This window comes from Danio rerio, chromosome 10, assembly GCF_052040795.2.
Source record: "Danio rerio strain M-AB ecotype USA chromosome 10, GRCz13ab, whole genome shotgun sequence".
Classification (NCBI taxonomy): domain Eukaryota; kingdom Metazoa; phylum Chordata; class Actinopteri; order Cypriniformes; family Danionidae; genus Danio; species Danio rerio.
Genome location: NC_141030.1, coordinates 40,337,915 through 40,361,505, shown reverse-complemented (window position 1 = coordinate 40,361,505; position 23,591 = coordinate 40,337,915). Strand labels below are relative to the sequence as shown.

At 33.1% G+C, this 23,591-nt stretch overlaps 1 protein-coding gene across 1 annotated transcript; it reads right to left on the bottom strand.

Moving 5' to 3' along the window:
* Nucleotides 1-1,005: 1,005 nt before the first annotated feature.
* On the bottom strand, nt 1,006-7,466 carry ucp3 (uncoupling protein 3). Its single transcript, NM_200353.3, is given in 8 exon segments — nt 1,006-1,557; nt 3,395-3,575; nt 3,651-3,752; nt 5,763-5,960; nt 6,037-6,244; nt 6,770-6,962; nt 7,062-7,183; nt 7,357-7,466. Coding segments are annotated over 6 exon segments (930 nt in total). The 5' UTR covers nt 6,896-6,962; nt 7,062-7,183; nt 7,357-7,466; the 3' UTR covers nt 1,006-1,442.
* Between the last annotated feature and the right edge of the window lie 16,125 nt (nt 7,467-23,591).

Genomic DNA, 23,591 nt, shown 5'->3' with positions numbered 1-23,591 from the left:
AATGATTAAAAGCATCTTGTGGTTTGAAAGACATAAAGTATAATAATATTGTAATTTTGTAAATTAAATTTTGTATTATACACTCTATTGTTGCACCATGTTATAATTATGTGTTGCTTCTCTTTGGTCATGATTGGTCATTATTTTTTGCTCAGGAAAACAAAATTAAGCAATATGTTAAATAAAAATGCTTTAAATGTTTTGTTTAACCCTTTTTATATTACAACTTTTCATTTTCAGTTGCCGTAATTATTTTAGATAATTGCCAAGCCAACATTTTTTTTACTAATATTTTTGATTTGATCATTGATTAATCTTGATTCTTTAGTTATAGGAGAATGAAACCTGCAAAAACAATAAATATGCAAATGAATAAATAAATTAGTTGATCATTCCTTAAAATTTCTGTATAAATAAAACAATAATTAAATTAATGCACAAATAAATAAATATATTATTCTAGGACAGCACAATGGCTCAGTGGTCAGCACTGTTGAGTCGAGTTTGCATGTTCTCCCTGTGTTGCCGTGGGATTTCTCCAAGTGCTTCAGTTTCTCCACAGTCCAAAGACATGTGCGATAGATGAATTGGATGAACTAAATTGGGCATAGTGTATGGCTGTGTTTGAATGAGTGAGTATGGATGTTTCCCAGCTCTGGGTTGCAGTTGGAAGGGCATCCGCTGTGTAAAACATATGCTGGAGAAGTTGGCGACTCATTCCGATGTGGCAACCTTGATGCATAAAGGGACTAAGCCGAAGAAAAATAAATGAATGAATAAATAAATATATAAATCTACAAATTCCTGCCTAAATAAATATATAAATGGTTAGTAGTGTGGGCAGATAAATAATTAAATAAATTACACAGATGTTGGGGGAATACGAAAACCTTAAACTGAAAGTTGTATATGTTTACATTTATGCATGTGATCTACCTGATACAAAAAAACCTGCTGTATTAACAAAAAGAGAATAATGTATTTCAAATAATGTACAATTTCCAGTTCTTAGTATAAATATACATTTATTGATCAGAATTTATGGACCCGTATTCATGACAGTTTTAGAAACATTTAACATATGTATATATAAAAACATTTACACACTTCAAAATAAAGGTTATTTACTGGCACTGATGATTTACTCAAAATATGTCAAAGAAAAGCCATGTGAAAAGGCATTTTTGTTTTTCCCTGCACTGTTTCTTTAAGAGTGTGCTTTTTCCAACTCCCTAAAACAGACAATATGCACATTTTGCTTCATCGGGCACTTTGCTAACTCATCTTTCATATTTGATGAGCTTGACCTTTGGCCTTACAACACTGCAGCCTTTTTTCAGTGATAAGACTTCAGATGGGGATTCCTCCATTCTCACAACAGGGCGTTTGAGTTATATTTGCTGTCTGTTCAGTCACAGTTAGAAGATACTGATGTTGTGTGTTCAGAAAGGCGATTCCCACGAGTGCTGCATTCGAGTCATACACCTCTTGATTTGCTCATAGGAAACAAACATCACAATATTCCAGGATCCCAAGCGCAGGAAGGAGGGCATGAAGCTGTTGGGAATATGGAAACAGTATTTAATATATATTTCTCAGTAAATAATCATGTTTTTGTAATGGGGTTAAATCAGAGAAACACACCCATGCTTATCTACACCAAAACACATTCACTCAGGAGGGCAAGTGACAGTTTGTTATTATCAATGAGATTTTGTTATTAATGTTTATTTTAATGTATTTATTTATAGTACATTTCTCATCTTTACAATGTAGTTTTTATGGTACTCCTGAAAATCTATGTGCATTGTTTATCGCCTTCAAAACACATTCACTTAGGATTGCAAGTGACAGTTTATTATTATCAGTGAGATTTTGTTATTATTAATGTTTATTTTTTTTAATTTATTTTAAAAATGGTTTTATATCTTTATGTTTTTATATATTCATGTTACTACTGCAAATATGTGTGCATCAGACCTGTGAAAGTTACATTTAAAGAGATATTATGCACTATTTTGTTTTTATTAATGATTATTTTGATATTTCTTGTTTTAATTTAAATGTGAGTTGTTGAATTTAACCCCATCACTGTCACCCCACTTTCTGACGTCACACTTAAACAAATTATTAAACAACAAATTGACTAAGCCGAAAAGAAAATCAATGAATTGAAATTTGGTTAAAATATAAAACAGAAAATATATGTGGGGGATGGGGGGGGGTAATTGTTTTATGTTCAATCCACTTCAATTTGTAAAAACTAATACGTAACATAATTCCAGCTTGTCGTAAAACAAATAAATTGTGTGGAACCCAGCATTTTTTAGTGTTGACAAACTGGAAGCAGTGTTGATGGCGATTTTAATTTTCCATCCTTTTGCTGAACTGACAAATTTTGGACTGATGAATATTGAATTTTACATTTTTTTTTAAGTTTTACTTTTTACATTTTAATGAAAATGTTACAATAGGTTAAATTAAATGATCATATTTAAAGTATGCTGCATGTGGTAAGTGATTCGTTTCTTTACTTATAGTGAGTAAACTTGTTGCCTTAAAATTAGGTAAAGTATGTACACAATTGTACAAATTCAATCAACACAACAGTTTCAAGTTACTTACTTTTTTAAGTAATGTCAACTAATCACGTTTTACATTGTTTATATCAGACTGCAAAAAATGCAGGGTTCCACTTTATTCATTCATGTTGTCCCAACACACATAAATGAAATTTATATGGATTAAACATAAAACAATTAAGTATAGTTAAGTATAGTAAGTGTAGTTCAATATTTACTAAAGCGTTTTTAAAATCCAAATTCATGCTTGCTAACATTAGTTAATGCACTGAGCTAACACCAACAAACAATGAAGTTTCCATTAACTAATGTTAAGTAAGATGAATAAATACTGTAATAAATGTATTGTTTATGATTTGTCCATCACTCAAAAAATGATTTTTCATTATTGTTCAAACTACTTATTTAAAATGAGCTATAACAACATATTACTGAGGGTTTGTTTGCGACAACTTACTTTTTTTTTTTTTTGTTTAACCCACTTAAATTTGGAAAAACTATTATGTTAACTTGATCTGTGTTAGGACAACATATGTTTACTATACATTATTTCACTGAAAGTACACTTAAAAATGATGTTTGCTGTTTGTTTAAAGTACTTATTTAAAATGAGCTGAAACAACACAATTCTTAAGGGTTTTGTTTGCAACAACTTAATTGCTTCATGATCAATCCACTTAAATTTGTAAAAACAGTTCACTTAATTTCTTCATGTTTTCCCAACATGTATTGATTGTGTTTTAGCCAGCATTTGTTAACAGTGTATGTTTGTATTTTACTCTCAATAATAGATTACAGTATGTTTTTCTCACCCCTTGTAGAAAGCGGCTGGTCCCTCTTTGGTCAGCATCATGAGGGCACAGTTCAGTGCGCTGCCGTACTGGCCGGCCGACGAGTTCATGAACCGCGTTTTCACCACGTCTACTGGAGACGCTACAATCGTGGTGCAGAAACCAGCGCCGAATGCAGCCGTGAAGTGACAGGGTAGGTTATCTAAAGAGGACAAATGTGTTAGACAACAGGATCATAAACTTATCTAGAATGGAAAGACTTCCTGTGATGCCATACCTGTCATGAGGTCGTATTTTAATATGAGATCCTTGATGATGTCGTAGGTGACCAGCTCTGCGCAGTTCACGATCGCATTCCTTGTGATGTTTGGCATGCAGCCTAAAATAGAGAAACACACACGTTTATCTCAGCCAGAACACTTAGGATGGCATGTGAAGTTGGATTTAAAGGGATAGTGCAGTGTTTTGTCATCATTTGTTTGCCCTCGTTTTATTACAAACCTTTATTATTATTTTTATTTGTCTTTACGAAATATAAAGGTAACATTTTATTTAAATTAACAAAACTTATTTTAGTTTCATGTGAGGTTTCAGGTAAAACTGTTTGATTTTTAATTAACATTTCTGCAGTAGTTTAGTTATTTTGTTTGCAATTGATGTCATTGGTTTTTATGTCTGTGTAGATTTTATGAATAATTATAGTTTAGTTTTTAGTTTAGCTTGAACTAAATGAAAATTTTAATATGTCTAAAGATTTTATAATTCTTTACTGACATAAAGTATGTATTTTTTATTTTAAGTGCTTGAACTTTTTTTGTTATTTATTTCAGTTAACAAAATTATGTTCAAGCGTTGATGATTGATTATAAATCATGTTTGCCATGTTGTCCCGGGGGAGAGCCCTGTGATCAGAAGATCCTTGAGCCCAATTCATCGAAGTAGAGGGAAGTCTGAGCTCAGGTAGGTCCCGAGAGCTCCCCCAAATTCGTTCGCCTGGCCTAATCCTTGATTATTAGGGGTTGCCACAGAGCAATGAACCGCCAACTACCAGAATATGGTTATGCGGTGAATGCCCTGTAATAAAACACTTATATACTGTGCTAATTTGGTTTATTCAATTCACATACTGAATGTCTTTGGACTGTTGGAGGAAACCAGAGTACCCAAGGAAAACACACATGAACCCCGGGAGAACATGCAAACTCCACTAATCCCGTCTTGGAATAATCTAGAAAAGAGGGGGAGGAGTAGGGGTGGATTGAGGATTTTTTCGAGGCAAAGAGGACTAAGGAAACAATATCTAGTTATTTATTTGCATGTGGATTCATCTGATTGGTAAATCATAGAATAGCTAATGCGGGACCAGCTGTGGTCAATCATAAGCATGTGATCCTGTCGAAATTAGTTTATGAATAAACTTCACTCAGTTTTGTGATTTTATTTCATTAAAAATTATAATTACTATTCAGCAATTGTGATTTTTATGCCTTTTAAATGTTTTTAGTTATTAACTTTAGCTTTAATTCATTTGAGTTTTTGTAACATTATTTTTAAAGTTCAGCATTTTTTCATTTTATTTAAAATGTAATTGTAAAACTATTTTATTTCAGCTTAATTTAATTTACAGAAGTTCATTTAAATAATATGGACCACACTGAATTACATGGCATGTGTGAACAATAGAAACCTTTAACAAGAGAAGGTAAGATATGAGGAAGAAGTTTATAAATGCTTCAACTTTTTCCCCCTTTCCTTTCCTTAAAGAGTTTGAGAGAGTCACCTTGTTTTTATTATTTGATCCCATCTAAAACTGGTTCTTAGAGTTCATGGGTTGGATGTTTTTACTTTTATTTTTCCACTCTTAACTCTTCTTATTGTACTGTAAAAGGCAGCGGTGATAATAAATCATATACAAGTCAAAACTCTGTGTATTTGTGCACTAAGTATACATGATGGCTAATGAAAAATAAGTTTAAAAAACAAAACAAAAATATTTTCATACGGGGTTGGAATTAAAAATATATATATTTTTTAAATATTTTATTTTTTGGAGGGACGAAATATTGTTAGGACTTTAGAACTAAGATTTCTCTCAAGAAAATATATTTACTCAACCTCGAGTGGATCTAAACCTTTATGAGTCTCTTTCTTCCATTAAACACAAAAGAAGATATTTTAAAGAGTGTTATAAAACGGTAACCATTGACTTAATAGAAAAATCAAATAACTATAGAAGTCAATGGTTACAGATTTCCAACATTCTTCAAAATATTTACTTTTGTGCTAACAGCAAAAATAAACTCAAACAGGTTTGGCACAATCAATGAGCAAATGATGACAGTTTTGGGTGAACTATCCCTTTAAGTCTACCCTAGGCACATTTGCTCACCCTTCCAGAGTCCTCGAACACCCTCATCACGGGCAATAGTCCGATAGGCATCCATTGTGCCATTATATCTCTTTCCTCCGTCAGTGTGACGCACTTGAGCCTGAAAGCGCACTTTTACGACGTCTGTGGGCTGAGCGAATGCGACCGCCATGGCCCCTGTGGTGCATCCAGCCAGCAGACGCGTCACAATACTCGCATCTGAGAAGAGCCAAAAACATCAGTGTCACCATTGTCATTTCAGTGCCCATTCAGAAAAGCATTGCAATTTACTCACTCTCAGATCCTCTGGTGTAGAATTGCTTCATTGAGTCGTAAAGGCCGATGCGCACAGAAGCAAAGCTCATTTGACGCTGCAGTCCTGCCACCAGGCCATTGTAGAGGCTCCTGGCCCCCTCCGTGCGAACCATAGTGGTGATGGTGCCAAAAACCCCACGATATTTCAGCACCGCTGATCCTGGTGCTGTTCCAGACTCTCCCTGGATCTGAAATAAGATCAAAAACATAAAATTTTATGTTTGTGGGTGTTATGTGATTGTTTCAGTCACGCTAAGTCAATGCAAACTCATTATATGTAAAAAAAAACAACAACTCTGTGATGATTAAATACATTGCTTATAATATTAATATATTTTACAGCTTTTTTTTATTTTAGTTTTAAAATTATGAAGATTTTAGTAAAGTTAGCTTTATGTTGTTTCAGTTAATTATATAGCATTTTTTCTACAGTTTTAATTATTCTTGGATCTTATAAGATGAAAGCAATATCAGATAGACTTTTAAACATTTTACATTGTTATTTTATAGTTTTAGACACATAAAATCAATGCAAAAGCACTTCAAAAAGTAACTGGGTGAAAATTCTAAATATCTACAATTTATTCTTATAATTAATAACAATTTACAAACATTTTTATTTAATGTTTTTTTTGTTTTGTTTTATTTCACTTAGTTTTTATTTATTTTATTTAGTAATATTGAATTAAAATTGTATCATTTTATTCCCTCACCTGAAGTCTGACTTTTGCTGTGTCCAGGGGGAAAGTCACCAGATCAGCAAAACATGCTGCTGTACCGGCTCCGAAAAACTTGACAGCAGCGGTTGGAGGCAGATCGGTAGGTTTAATTCCAACCATTTTTCACTTCTGACAGAAAACCGCAGCAAGGGAATTATACTTTTACTTTCAACTTGTGTTTTCCCGCCTGAGGGACAACAAGAAACCAAACACTATTTAGATTAATCTCAAATGAAGCAAATCAAGAAGTAAAAACAATAACATAAACATTTAGATTTGGGTTTACCTCCACGTCGGTTCACTTCAAGTTTTTTCCAAAAGGATATTTTCTGTTTTAGATGTTTCAACACTTTTGGCCATAAAAAACTGATCCTTAATGTCCCAAAGCAGCATAACAGCAGCACAACACTACAGAAAACCAGAAAACATGCAAATCACCTGTGGCTTGATCATATCAGAAAAACTAGAAACCACCAATATATTAAATTAGCAAACAATATATAAAACACATTTTGTATATTATATGTAAATACATACATGCAGTACAGTATATATAAAACAACACCATTGCTTTCACTCACCTTGCCGTAATATGAAATTGTTAGTCCAAACTGTACCGACAGAAAGCGAGATGATAATATCCATGCAGGGGTTAATCCAGCGAGTGTGTTTTCCACCTGATTTTGGAGGAACCGGCCTGTCAGACTGGGAATTTATAGGCGCGTGTGCCCGCTGAAGCCTGTCCCATCTATTCCTTTCATCACACATGACTCTAAATTTAACTCTGTGTGGCGGGAGAACGAGTGCACTTGTTTACTAGCTGTCACCAATATAGGGTTGTTGTCTTCTCTCCATATAAAATGTACATAACAAGTAAAAACAATGCATTCAGTAATATAAATTAAATATGTGATTGAGGTTATGTAATGTTATGTCACAATGAAGTGTTTCCAGCTATGTTTTCATATAAATATACCCTGGGAACATGCACAGATGCATACATTTTACAAGAAAACTGCATTAAATGACACAATAACTATAACAGAATTACTGAATATAAATTTTACAATTATTTTATTATGTGTATTTGTGTTGATTTACTTATAAAGCTGTAAACTTATCTAAAGTGCACACATGTAAGTAAAATATATATTCAATTCTATTAATTAAATATCTACAGTATGTTAGGCCCTCTTGACAGAATCTACATTGCAAAAAGCACTGTAGATATAAAGATGAATTGATTATATATATATATATATATATATATATATATATATATATATATATATATATATATATATATATATATATATATATATATATATATTTTATATTCATAAAAACATCAGAATTATTTTATAATTTATTTATTTATTTATTTATTAAATGTAGTTTTGCGTTTTGCATATTTACTTATGTATGTACACTATGTGTGCATGTGTGTGTGTGTATATTTCTAAAAATGCTGGGTTATTTCAGCTGAAATGTAGGTGTAATATGGATAAAACATACTCATGGGTTCATTTAAAAAAGATAGATAGATAGATAGATAGATAGATAGATAGATAGATAGATAGATAGATAGATAGATAGATAGATAGATAGATAGATAGATAGATAGATAGATAGATAGATAGATAGATAGATAGATAGATAGATAGATAGATAGATAGATAGATAGATAGATGGATAGATGAATGGATGGATGGATAGATGAATGGATGGATGGATAGATGGATCGGTAGGTAGGTAGGTAGGTAGGTTGGTAGATAGACTGGTGAATTGATAGATTGATAGATTTACAGACACGTTTAGAACAAGAAACCGATTTTATAAATGTTTACATATCTTTACATTTTTGCGATCATAACAAATAATAGATTAAAAAATACTAAATAATATAGCAGTGAAGACAAAACAAAAATGACTACACTTGGTAACACTTTATTTTGATGGTCCATTTAAGTTTTAGTAGACTGTCTGCTTAATTGTCTGCCTAATATCTGCTGATATGCTCCTTCAACAGACATTTAACTGACTATAAAAAACTTTGCAAGTACATGTCAACTAACACTAACCCTAACCCCAACCTAACAGTTTACTTATAATCTAATGAGAATTAGTCGGCGTGTAGATGCAATGTGACTTAAATTCAACAAAACAGACCATCAAAATAAAGTGTGACCCAAAACTCTTAAGGAAGCTGTGTTTTTGTTCAAACCGTTCCATGAGTAAGCTACTTTTTTACCTTTGAAACAGAATTGGAAAAAGTCATCAATATGCATCAATAACTCAATTCATAATCTAGTTCTCAAATAAACCTTGCTATGCTGAAAACAAATATTGTTGTCCTCTTATCTAACTGTTATTTTTCCTCTCTTGTAAGTCAGTAAAAACTTCTGCTCAATGCATACCTGTGCTTTTTCACTTAATGAACAGTTTTCTCAGAATGTCCTCGCACCCAAGGGGATCTAAACTTTTATGAATTTCTTTCTTTCTTCTGTTGAGCAACAGAACAAATTTTCTGAAAAGCAGCTATTAGCCACAGCTATAGTAAGTACAGACAATACTGAAGAATTCAATGGCTTATTATACCTTTATTCTTCAAAATATAAATATTTTTTGTTCAACAGAAGCAAGAAACTTAAACCGATTTGAAACAAGTGGAAAATGAGCAAATAATTTTTTTTGTTTTGTTTTTATGAATTTTCTTGTTTCTAATTGTTTTCATAAATACACATGTGCCACAGTCACCTTTGCCCTGCTTCCCGAAGCGTCTGAAACGCAGCCAGCAGGGGATTTTAAACTGTAATCTGAGTGTGAGCTCATTGGCTCAGGGCTCTGTATGCTCATCCTATCAAACTAAAGGCTTGTCACTTAATAATTTCGGCTCTCTGTGGAGAAGGGATCAGTGTTTCAATATGTTTCAATCAATTGATCAAAAACACACAACAGTGGTTTTTCTAAACATTTAATCTTTTCTGGAAAAACAAAAACCCACATCTTACATAAGTACACACCTGATGCACTGCTGAGAAAAACAGGATCCTCCTCCACCCCAACGTGAAGTTGTACAAGCTGTTCGGGGAATGCCATTCTTCACAGCCAATCATTAGAGGGAACATGTGAGAATCTCAAACCGCCACAGTCTGGATGAATCCAGATCAGGTCTGGACCAGATTTTAGTGCAAGCTTTTTGATGAGAGTCATTTCATGCTGAGCTTTTGTCCTCATAAATTCATGTTCCATATGAATTTATTTTACATAATTATTGTACAAAAAATACATTATATTTTATGGTCATTACAAAATATATATGTAATTTTGTGCATATTTGTAAACAAATGATAAAAAAACATTAAGTTTTTCTATATAACTTTTTTATTGCAGTTTCCAAATTTACATATAGATGGTAGGGTTTTCCACATTGGGTACACAAAACAACCAAACATAAGAATCCAGAAATTGTAGATATGAAAAAAAAAACATTATAATAATGGTATATATATATAAAATATAATGACATTGTTATGTGTGTGTGTGTGTATGTGTGTGTGTGTGTGTGTGTGTGTATGTGTATGTGTGTGTGTGTGTGTGTGTGTGTGTGTGTGTGTGTTTCCTACAATGAACATTTTGGAAATAAAATTTGGAAACATTTTCCTTATATTTTGCACTTAAAAATAAATATTTAATTGTCATATTTCATGCAAAGAAATAACAAGAAAAAAACTATAATTGTATAATTTGCATCAGAAAATAAGATGTGTTTTAAGGCCATTACACATTTAAAATGTATTAAATATAATTAAAATTTTATAAGATATTAAACTTGTTATTTCTATTAGGCATATTCATTCATTCATTCATTTTCTTTTCGGCTTAGTCCCTTTATTCATCAGAGGTCACCAAAGCAGAACGAACCGCCAACTTATCCAGCATCTGTTTTACACAGCAGATGCTCTTCCAGCTGCAACCCAGTACTGCAAAACATCCATACACACTCATTCACACTACGGCCAATTTAGTCTGTTTAATTCACCAGTAGCGCATGTGTTTGGACTGGGGCAAACCGGAACACCCAGAGGAAACCCACACCAACATGGGGAGAAAACGCAAACTTCACACAGAACTGCCAACTGACCCAGCCGGGACTCAAATCAGCGACTTTTTTGCTGTGGAGTGACAGTGCTAACCATTCAGCCACTGTGTCGCCCTATTAGACATATCATTCAAATAAAATGTTTTCATGTTTCTTGACTCAAAAATACATACATGCTTGTTTATTTATTTTAACAAAAAAATTATAAATATATTTAGATTTTAATTCTTATACACATGTACAGTTGAAGTCAGAATTATTAGTCCCCCTGTTTATTTTTTCCCCAAATTCTGTTCAACGGAGAGAAGATTTTTTTCAGCACATTTCTAAGCATAATAGTTTTAATAACTCATTTCTAATAACTGATTTATTTTATCTTTGCCATGATGACAGTAAATAATATTTGACTAGATATTTTTTAAGACACTTCTATACAGCTTAAAGTGACATTTAAAGGCTTAACTAGGTTAATTAGGTTAACTAGGCAGGTTAGAGTAATAAGGCAAGTTATTGTATAACAATGTTTTGTTCTGTAGATTATTGGAAAAAAAAATCCCTTAAAGGGCCTAATATTTTTGTCCTTAAAATAGTTAAAAAAAAAAAAACTGCTTTTATTCTAGCCTAAATAAAACAAATAAGACTTTCTCTAGAAGAAAAAAATATTATCAGACACAATGCGAAAATTTCCTTGCTCTGTTGAACATCATTTGGGAAATATTTAAAAAAGAAAAAATATTCAAAGGGGGGCTAATAATTCTGACTTCAACTGTATGTGCTTTGATCTGAAAGGAACAGAAGTTTAGAAAGACTGCACTAAAAGAAATCGGAAACTAAACTTAAAATAGTCATTCATTATCAATTGGCTGCCATTTAGTCTTTGAACAAACGTCCAACTGGTTATGTGACTGGCATTATCATATTTCAATAAATGGTGAGCAAACATTTGCCGACTTGGCCTTCAGTCTTAAAGCTGCAGCAGACAGTGTAAAATAATCAATTAAAAAAGCGAAATATCCATCACAGCCCTGTTCGTATGAGTAAATGAGTGCAGGACGTTCAGCTTATGAAAGCCTTATGACATTTTTGACAACAACTATTGCACAATTCAAATAAACAAACCTGCTGTTGTTTGCTGCTGACATTCAAACCAGCATCTGTTTAGCATGATGGAGTGACCAATCATCTCCTAGAATGACCTTACATCACTGTTTGGCCAACAGCAGCATGTGATCTGCATCATGTTCTTTTCTGCAGTTTTTTGCACGCTGAATTTCTGTAATTGTGCTTTTATATCTTATATTTAAATCTTGAATTGTACATTTAAATTCTGATTTCATATCTTGAATTGAATTGGTTTATATTGCAGAGTTCTACATTTATAATCTGAATTCTCAGTTTATATCTTTAATTCCGAATTCTGAATTCTTGTGTTTATTTTTTGAATTCTGTTTATATCAGAATTGTATACTTCGGTTCTGAATTTTGTTTTATATCTTGAGTTTATATCGCAGAATTCAAAAGATGAAAATTGTATTTAAATCTTGAATTCTGTGTTTACATTGTATTTCAGAATTCTACATTTACAATCTGACTTCTACTTTGAGTTCTGTTTATCATAATTGTACATTTAAATTCTGAATATATTGAGTTTATCTCAGAACTCTACATTTAGAACCTGAATTCTGATTCATATCTTGAATTGTGTCTCAGAATTCTACATTTAGATTCAGAATTTTGCGTTTATATCTTGAATACTGTGTTTAAATCTCAGAATTCTACATTTAGATTCTGAAATCTGCGCTCATATCTTAAATAAGAATTTTACATTTTCTTCACTGAATTGCGATTAAATAATGCAGATTTATTTATAATTCTTGGTTTTATTGCAAAATTGTTTATCTTTGAATTGCATTGTGAATTCTGCGTTTATATCTCAGTATTAATTTACATCTTGAATTATGATTTATATCTTGAATTCTGAGTTTATATTGCAGAAATCAACATTTACATTCTGAATACTAATTCATATTGTAAAAACCTAAATTCTTAAAGCAGAGTTCTACATTTAGAATCTGAATTCTGATTTATATCTCGAATTCCAAGTTCAAATCCCAGAATTCTACATTCTGAATTCTGCATTTATGCCTTGAATTCTATTTATATCTCTAGAGATCTATATTTAGAATCTGAATTCTGCACTTATATCTTGAATTAGAATTCTACATTTTCTACACTGAATTCTGATTAAATATTGCAGATTTATTTTGAATTCTTAGGTTTATCGCAGAATTCTACATGTAGATTCTGAATTCTGCATTTAAATCTTGAATTCTGTTTAAATTGCAGAATTTTACATTTAGTTTTTTACATTTGATTTTGAAATCTTAATCTCTAAGATTATATTGCAGAATTTTAAATGTAGATCTTGACCTATATCTTTTCAGAAAATCCTTATATGCTGTCCCATAAATGTGATGCCATGCCTCTACCTCTGCCTTCCACATCCAGCTAAAACCAGTTTCTTCAACGCACCCTGTGATCTTCATAGAGGTAAACAACCCCCTGTGTCCTGCCAAACACACACACCACCCACTACTGAAATCAGATACGTCCACCCCTGACGCAGACGCAGACATGAATTCATGTCTACCATAGACAGCTGCTGCCTTGCGAAGGAATAAATATTTCCTCTGAAAGCATGGGAACATCTATAAATAAACCTCCCTGTACTGAAGTAAAGATCAGTGGGTTACACTTAGGTGATGGAAAGAACAAAAACTCCATATGTGGTCATCATGCAATGACCCACAAAAAGAGTTTAGAAATTTAAAACATACCTAAATTGCTTGAATAAAAGATAAAATGTTAAGTCAAGTGGGATCAAGCTAGATCAGGAATGGGCAACTTTAGTACTATAGCAGGGCACTCAACAGGTGGCCCATCTGGATTCACTCTAGCCCACATCATGCTGAATATATTTGTTTTATTATAACTTGTGCTTAAAAGTACTGCAAAGTAATGGGGGGAGGGGGGGTGTCAGACATCAGGGTCACACCACTACCCCTTATGAGAAATGGCACAGGATTTGTAGAGTCTGGACCTTAAAGATGGTGCTCTCTGACAGCATAGAGTCACCATCACTATACTGGGGCATTAGGACTCACACAGACCGTAGGTTGAGCGCCCCCTGTTGGCCTCACTAACAACACTTCCAACAGCAAACTAGTTTTCCCATGTGGTGTCCCATTCAGGTACTGACCAGGCCCTGATTTCAGTGAGTAACCGGTCTTGGGCTGCAGGGTGATATGACTGTGGCTCCAACCCTAATCAAACAATCCTGCCTGTGGATCTTGATCTTGAAGATTGTGCTTGTTCTGGTGTTTTATTAGTGTTGGAACAAAATTCTGGACGGTGGCCTTTTTAGGGATGAAGTGGCCCATTCCTGTTGTAGATGTTTGTAGATGTAGATGCAATTTCTCTCTCGAGTGCCATTCGCACCTGCTCTTCTTGCGTAAATCCACCAGAGGCTGCGGTCGACTGACTGTTTTACTTACTGAATGACTGACTGGCAGATTGACTGACCCACCATCCTCCTTTCCAAAACCCAGCCAATTGTATTGATTGACCCACCCACCCACTTCCCTAAACCCAACCAAGCAATTCAGAAAAAGTAAAACCCTCTCCTGATTTTTACCACGTTTTCAGATTTTACCACATTCTCACCCTGCTATTTACTTGTTTATTTATTTTTTTGGCTTGTTGTTTTTGTCCTGGAATTGTTCTTCACTGGACTCAAACCCCATCATCACGGTCAACTCCTCTCTGCAATTCAAGTCCGCCGATATTTATGGCGAGCTAACAAGACAATCTGATAAAAGCAGGAAAGCCGTCCATATGAAGGTAAGTGGTCAGCTGGTAAAAGCAACGGTGTCATACTGCCCCCTGGCGTTCAGTTTAAAAATTAAATGCAGCCATACGTACTTCTGGCTACATAATTCACGATTTCCAGAAATGTATAAAGGGCTATGTTTTCAGAATGAGCCTATCTCAAAACAAATACATCATAACCTGTCTTTGTCATGCCAACTTGACTATATCAAGACAACATAACTTCATAAATCTTCATCGTCATAAACCTGTCATAAACATAATTGTCATGATGCCATTATAATAGCCACAAATATATTTTTGCACTTTTTGCAATGCAAAATCAATTTGTACACGACGTAACTGAGCGAATAACAAATGACAGTTATCATAAGCATGCATAAAATCTCATTCATGTGTATTGTCGTGATTATAAAGGTTTCACAACAGTCTTACACCCTCTTCAAGTAAAGTGTTACCAATTAATGCAATATGTCAGAACTTTAACCTGCACACTAAAAAAACAAGCCAAGCAAGTGGTTAAAACTAGCCCAATTTACGTGGACTTGGCAACCCCGGTTGGAACTACTTTATTTTTAGAATATATTTTTAGGAGGTTAACTATGTAACTTTAAGAAAAATATATATATAGTTATTTTGGACAATAATAATAAGGCAAGTTAATAAAATTAGACTTGCCAACCCTGGTTGGAAATGCTTGCATTTTTTGGTTTGTTTTTGTTTTAGAATGGAGGTAAGTTTTAGAATGGAGGTTAAGCAGCCAATCACTGGACAATAATAGAAAACTACGATTTAATACTCTTTTTATAACAGGTGGATCTGTAAAGCACTAGAAATGTTCTTGCGTTTCTCAAAGTCCCAAAAGGTGTTTTAGGGAATTGAGGTCAGTAAGCAGGTGCTGCACATTAACACACTGCTGACTTCAGAAGTACCGTTCTCGATTCCTCCTGTCCTTCTTAATATGGCTTTTCCCATCATGCCTCATCGTTCTGTGCAGCTTTTGCTGTGTCAGCCAACTGACTGCATGGAAATGTCATAAATGTTGAGACAGCATGACCCTCAGTAAAGTTCATTTTTAGATGACAGTTCTACTGACACAGACTAAATATGGTTTTTAAAACGTAAGTTAAGTAGATTCACCCCATGTTTGATTGTCAGAAATTGATTCCCATTTACAAATCTGATACATGTAAATGACAAGTTCATGTTTTTATTTTACAGATATTAAATATAGCTCATAAATTCAGCATCTATTTAAAAAAATTGCAAAGAAAATGGCTTTTTTATATTTTTTTCAACCATTCTAATTTCAAATATGTACATATGTTCAAATATATACATGTGTGAGGCTGGAACGATGGCTCAGTGGTCAGCATTGTTGCCTCACAGCAAGAAGGTCGCTGCTTCGAGCCTCAGTTGTGTCATTTGGCATTTCTGTGTGGAGTTTGCATGTTCTCCCTATGTTGGTGTGGGTTTCCTCCAGGTGCTTCGGTTTCCTCTTCAGTCCAAACCAGCCTGATCTCACAAAGAAAACGTAAGTATTTTATGTTTTGTCAGTTAATTCTAACTAATTCGTACGAATTCGTGTGAGTTCAGTTGTACTAAAAATGTACGATTTTAAAAAGGAGGCGTGGCACCCAACCCCACCATTGGGTGATGAGCAAACTGTACTAAATTGTACGAATTAGACCATACGAATTCATAAGAATTAGCTACTTAATCAAAATGTTACGAATTACCATGAGATTGTGTTGGTCCAAACACAGGAGGATTCACTGTGTAAAACATATGCTGGATAAGTTGGTGGTTCAATCCACTGTGGCGACCTCTGATTAATAAAGGGACTAAGCCGAAAAGAAAATGAATAAAAAAATAGGGAGATGTCAGTCTTTTTTTGCTAATAAATTACAACACCATGATTTTCTCACACATAAAGATTGTAGGCGTAGATGAAGACAGTATGTTTTAATAGACATAGAGCAGAACAAGCAAAATGTCTTATAATAAAACTTCAGCTTGTGTGCCGTGACTCAGCAAACTTTATCATTTGTTTTTTTTTACCTAATTAACCATTAGTTGGATGTGTAAAATTGTATTTTTGTCAGTTCGCAGTTTGTGTTAAATAAAGACTGCGTGTAAACCCACTTTTATGATTTAAATGGCTTACAGAACTACATTTCAAGCTCATAAAGTTATTATATAACACTTGCTTAATGGCAGGCAGCATCTGGAGTGGTTTTGACTTCAGCCAATGAGCTGTTTAAAACACTCTCTGCCCTCTACATTATGCAAACTTCACAGAAAGAAAAAAACCTCAGAAGAACAGAATGTATAGCTGGAGGCTTTTTCTTGGAATGTTACAATCTGAACATCTACAGTACATTACAGCTCCTTTATGAGAGCATAAACATTAGCCCTCCTGTAAAATTTGCTATTATTTTCTAAATATATCTAAAGTGCTTTTAAACAGAGCAAGGACATTTTTCCTATAATGTTTTATGTTCTGGAGAAAGTCTTATTTCTTTAGTTTGGCTGGAATAAAAGCATTTAAATCTTTTTAAAAGATGTCGTTTAACCCCTTAAGTATTATTTTTTGAACATAGACATGAAGTTGACATAAAATTTAAACTGTCATTTTAAGGATCAGACTTGTCAGGTTTTAGCTAAATTTAAAAAACATATTAAAAGTTATATGCCTTTAAATTTATGAAAATAACAAAACAATAAATGTATATTTTAGAATATTATATGAAATATGTATTTCACGAAACCTGTTTTAGCTCGCATTTGACATAAAATCTAAACTAAATATCTAAACAAATTATATTCCACATTTACAGTTGATATCGCAGTACCAAACATGACCACCGGTTGACATTCAGTTTCCATTGGTGAACATGCAAGGGCGCTCCCTATTTCTGTGTATGTTCTGAAGAATATGAAACTTATTTTTTCATACTATTGTAACGTAGACATCAAATTCTAAAGTAGTATGAGCAGTTTAGTTAGATTTGAGTTGAATTTAGCCTCTAAAAAACATCTGAAACATGTTGTACATGTGGATTGCTGTAGCCAAGTAATGCTTTACAACTCATTCATTAATTTTCATTTAGCTTAGTCCCTTATTTATCAGGGGTCAATTTAGTTTATTCAATTCACCTATAGAGCATGTTTTGGACTGTGGGGGATACTGGAGCACCTGGAGGAAACCCATGCGAACATGGGAGAACATGCAAACTCCACACAGAAATGCCAACTGGCCCAGCCAGGACTCGAACCAGCAACCTTCTTGCTGTGAGGCGACTGTGCTGAGCTACCGTGCTGCCCAAAATAATAAATGAGTAAATGTATATTTTAGTTTATTACATAAAAGATGTATTTAAAAAACAGTTTTAACCCAATCTCTAAACAAATTATATTCCAAATTTGAAGTTGATATCTCCAAAAATGAGCTTTAAGTAATATTTTGTTTGGCAGAACCAAACATGACCGCCGCTTGACATTCAGTTTCCATTGGTAAACATGCAAGAGCGCTCCCTATTTCGGTTTGTTTTTAAAGAATATGAACCATATTTTTTCATACTTTTGACAATATTTGTAAAATATACGTCCGTTTTTTAAAGTAGTATGGTGGTATTTCACTTGAATTTAGCCTCTAAAAACATCTGAAACTTGTTTTACATGTGGATTGCTGTAGCAAAGCAATGCTTTACAACTCTGATTGTAGCAAATTAATAAACAACTGTAGCTACATATTTATCAAAATGTTTAGGCTATCAAACACTGTTAAAAAATGCAGGGTTCCACATAATTCCTTCATGTTGTCTCAACCCAAATCGATTAAATTAACTTAATTGTTTGTCCACAAGCTTTTCTACAAAAACCCTAAAGAATTGTGTCAATTCAGCTCATCATAAAAAAGTAATTTGAACAAGCAGACTAATAGGATTTTAAAATGTAACCATGTGACAGTAAATAGATTTTGATCCCTTGCTCTTCCTACATAACAAAACACTAAAAACGATGGTAAAACATGTACTCAGAAGACTCAGAGCTTTCCGACGGTAGGTTGAAGTTTTTTATGAACTCATACAACTTTTTAGAAAGGATTGTGTTACTGTCAGTGAGATGTGATGTTAGTGAAAATACAAATATACACTGTAAAAAATGGCCGTGATTTCACCGGTGAAAAACTGTAAAAATGCTACAGTACAAATCCGTAACAACAGTTTGTTTCCTTAATATATACGGCGAATAACCGTAAATTGACTTTCCCAGAATTCCCTGTATGGAACATCACTTTTTATGCATTTGGTTGACATTAATATGGATCTTTTTAGTTGTTTCCCCATCAGTTATGTACATTAGAGATTTATGTTACATCTAATGTTGATAAACAATGTTTATTTCATGACTTTAATTTTATGCGTGTTACCATACTGGTGTTTAGTAGCTGTGTGAATGACACTGAGCACCTTCTATATGCTGATACACTTTTCTGCTTGTGGGAAAAGTTGATTGTGATGAGCATTGGCTCATTATGAAACTTCCTCATCACCACCTGCATGTGGGTGTGCTAACGTGTCTAACTGTGTAACAAAAGATGTGTAGATAATGATCATTCAAAATACAGACATATTACCTCGATAAATTAATAAAATATGATAATTTACCGTAAAAAAAATTACTTTTACGGTTTGTACCGTGTTTTTAATGGTAAAGTACTGGCAACCACAGCTGCCGGTTTTTTACCGTAAATTTTATGGATTTCTTTTTTACAGTGTAGTACTAGATGGTATGAATTGAACAAAGTGTTAAATTTGGTTATTGTTCTTTAAAGCCATGAGTATCTTGATCCATTTCCCCATCCAAACTGACACTTAATGTTTCAGTAATATACACTCCAAACATTTGTTTTAATGCTTGTTCAAACTACTATTTAAAATGAGTGGAAACAACATTATTCTTGAGACATTTTGGGGGACAACCTTATTGTTTTATGTTCAATCACTTAAATGTGATTTAATCTATTTGTGTCCACATTAATTAATTTTGTGGAACCCTGCATTTTTTTTTTACAGTGAATGCTCATAGCGCTGGTTATCTAACACCATGTTTGCTGCTTCTTGATCATTAAAAGCATTCGTTTCTTGTGCGTCATTGAAAGAAAGAGTGCCTGTCAGGAGGAAATGTCCTTCCTTATATAATTCTCTGTAAAAAAACGTCCTGTCCTTGTTCTTACTAAAAGAAGCGGTTAATAAACATGCATGTCAGGAAAGGTCTTCTTAAGTTTAGTTACAAGTTGTCCAACACTGAAAATTGGCTATAAGCATTTTTACAGCTAGATCCTTTAAGATGAGTTTGTCATTTGTGCTAATCCTTAACTAATTTTGTGAAGTATATTAATGACGGAAAAGCTTTCGTTATGGTTTAGTGTGTTTTATGATTAATAACAAATGTTGTGGCGAGTTAATGAAACGTACAGTGAGGAAATCTGATAATCCTGAACTGCATGTACTGCACTGTACACAGCAGTTACTGAAAGACTGAGCCATGAGTAAATGATTTTGAAATGACAAGTCACACAAACGTTTTGCTGGCTCAGGCTCACTTACAAAAAGTGAACCATGGGTTTTATTAGTTTATAAGTGTTTATAGAGTTATGGTTATATGGTTAGTGTTGCAATGCTGTGGTTAATTTGTGGTTATATGATATTGTTACAAACATCATGTTTATTATTTTTTTCATTCATTCAGTCATTTTCCTTCTGCTCATTTCCTTTATTTAACAAGGGTTGCCACAGCGGAACGAACCACCCTCTTATCCAGCATGTTTTACATGCCCTTTCAGCCGCAACCCAGTACTGGGAAACACTCTCCTTCACACTCATGGCCAATTTAAATCACCTATATTGCATGTCTTTGACTATGGAGCACCTGGAGGAAACCCACGCCAACACGAGGAGAACATGCAAACTCTTCAACTGGTCCAGCCGGGACTCGAACCAGCGACCTTCCTGCTGTGATGTGACAGTTCTAACCACTAAGGCACTGTACCACCCTCTTTTTTTTAATGTCCAGTTAATTGATTTTAGAAACATGCAAATTCAGTCTTCTTCTATATGAATGTGTGTCAGTATTTATTTTTGTATTCATTCATTTTCTTTTTGGCTTAGTTCCTTCATTATTCAGGGGACGCCACAGCGGGATGAACCGCCAACATATCCGACATATGTATTACACAGCGGATGCCCTTCCAGCTGCAACTCATCACTGGGAAATTATTTGTTTGTTTATTTATTTATTACAATTTCAAAGATTAGAAATATTTACATGAATCTGTCTAAAAAATAATTAAATACTAATTAAATATAGATTACTTTAACATTTTAATTATATATGCCTTATTATATCACACTTTTCAGCTGATCTATACTGAAGTCAGAGAATCATATAAAAAAAATAGAAAAAACGAAAAAAAAGTTTACCGTTTGGTACATTTAGCATGTGTGTTACAATCCATAAACAAAACCATTTTATTATGGTAACAAAGTTTTAAAACATTTCACAGATAGAAATATACACTGTAAAAAGTGTCACAAAATGTCATCACAACCAATGTTTTTTATGTTAATTTAACTTATTTTAAGGTAATCAGGTTTCAACTAATTTGTTGTAGTTATATGAAGATTAACTTATATTATTATATTGATATTATTATATTTATATTTTATATATATATATATATATATATATATATATATATATATATATATATATATATATATATATATATATATATATATATATATATTAAATAAATAATAAATATTATCCCCAATATTATATTAAAATATTATTAAAAAGTAAAATATTAAAATATAACCATGCTGAATTTTCTCCCTGTGTTGGCGTGGGTTTTCTCCAGGAGCTCTGGTTTCCCCCATAGTCCACAAACATGTGCTTTAGGTGAATTGAATAAACTAAATTGGCCATAGTATATGAATGTGTGTGTGAATGCAAGAGTTGGTGGGTGTTTTCCAGTATTGGTTTACAGTTGGAAGGGCATCCACTGCAAAAAAACGTGCCTGAATAGTTGGTAGTTTATTCTGCTGTGGTGACCCCTGACAAATAAGGGACTAAGACAAAGAAAAATAAATGAATGAACTAGAAAAGTTAAGTTCTTAGACAAACTTTATGGTGGCCTGAGTCTGAAAGTTTAACTTAGGAAAATGAATGAATAAATGAAAATGTTAGTGGTGTTAAAGACTATCATTAATAGTTAACTGACAGCGCCCCCTGTTGGTAATCGTATTAATTTAAAACTAATCATCAACGCATATTACTGTATATAGAAGTTCACTTTGTTAGTGTACAGTTTTATTTCTCTTCTAATCAGTGCTCTAGTATGTTTTGCTGTTTGTTTTTTCCTTTCACACTCTCTTTTACTTTATTTTTTGTTCTAAAAACTTCTTTTCAAAGAAATAGTCTAAATATATATATATATATATATATATATATATATATATATATATATATATATATATATATATATATATATATATATATATATATATTTGGGATAAAGTACTATCGAGAATCACCTTTACAAAGACAATGTTTGAACTTGATTGGGAAAAGGATCATAATAAATAGTTAACTGATAGAGCCCTCTGTTGGTAATCTTGTTAACTGTTAAATGTTAATTATGAATGCATATTATACAGACGTTCACTTTCTTTGTGAGTGTTTACTGTTTTTTTTTTTTTTAGCAGTGCTCTATTAGTATTTATTAACTTCTTTTTTGCAGTCTGGTTTTGTTTTACACCCCTTTGTACTAGACATTTTATTCCAAAATCTGTCTGTCTCAAATAAAAAGATCATTAAGCCATCTGTTGCAATTACAAATATTTTATTCATTTTATTTAAAGAAACAGCATATTACATTTGAGAATAAACATATCCAGTAGTCAACATTTGAAGTGGATTAACAATGTTTTTCAAAATTGTCCTAAGACAAGAATGGGTGTTGTTCAATAGTTTTGGGACAAATTTGATCAAAGGTGATGAATGATCCACTTTAAACGTTGACTACTGTACATGCTAGGGGGTACGTATAAATAAAATACAAATATACAAAATGTACATATGTAATAAAAACTAAAAAAAACACTATTAAGTGCACACATTTTTTTCACATGCTTTCTTGTCTAGAGAGTATCTAACAATGGTAATACACAAGGATATTTCAGTCACCAATACTTTAAAATGAGGTTTAGTATTAGTAAATTTATATTTATGAAAAAATTAGGTTATATATTATCATATTTATTAGGTTGTATATTTATGTAAAATTTAGTTAACAATATAGACCACTTTCCCATAACAATAAAAGAGGTTTTGATCAATGAATACATGCTATTAATAAATGTTTGTGCCTGAGGATGTACAATGCCCAAATAACTGTAAAGCCGTCCCCTCATTCCTTTTACATCGGCTTAGGCCATTTTTTCATCAGTCGCCACAGCGTAATGAACTGCCAACTTATCCAGCAAGTTTTACATGGCGGATGGTCTTACAGCTGCAACCCAGCACTGGGAAACATCCATACACAACGCCATCAAAGAAATGCCAACTGACCCAACCGGGACTCGAACCAGCGACCTTTTTTGCTGTGAGGCGACAGTGCTAACCACTGAGCCACCGTGTCGCCGCCATATCCTCATATTCAGTACAAAAAAATACAATTTACATCAATTCCACTTTTAAATGTTTGTAAATAATGTTTTGCCGGACAAAATCTGCCGGGAAGCCTTTAGGATATTT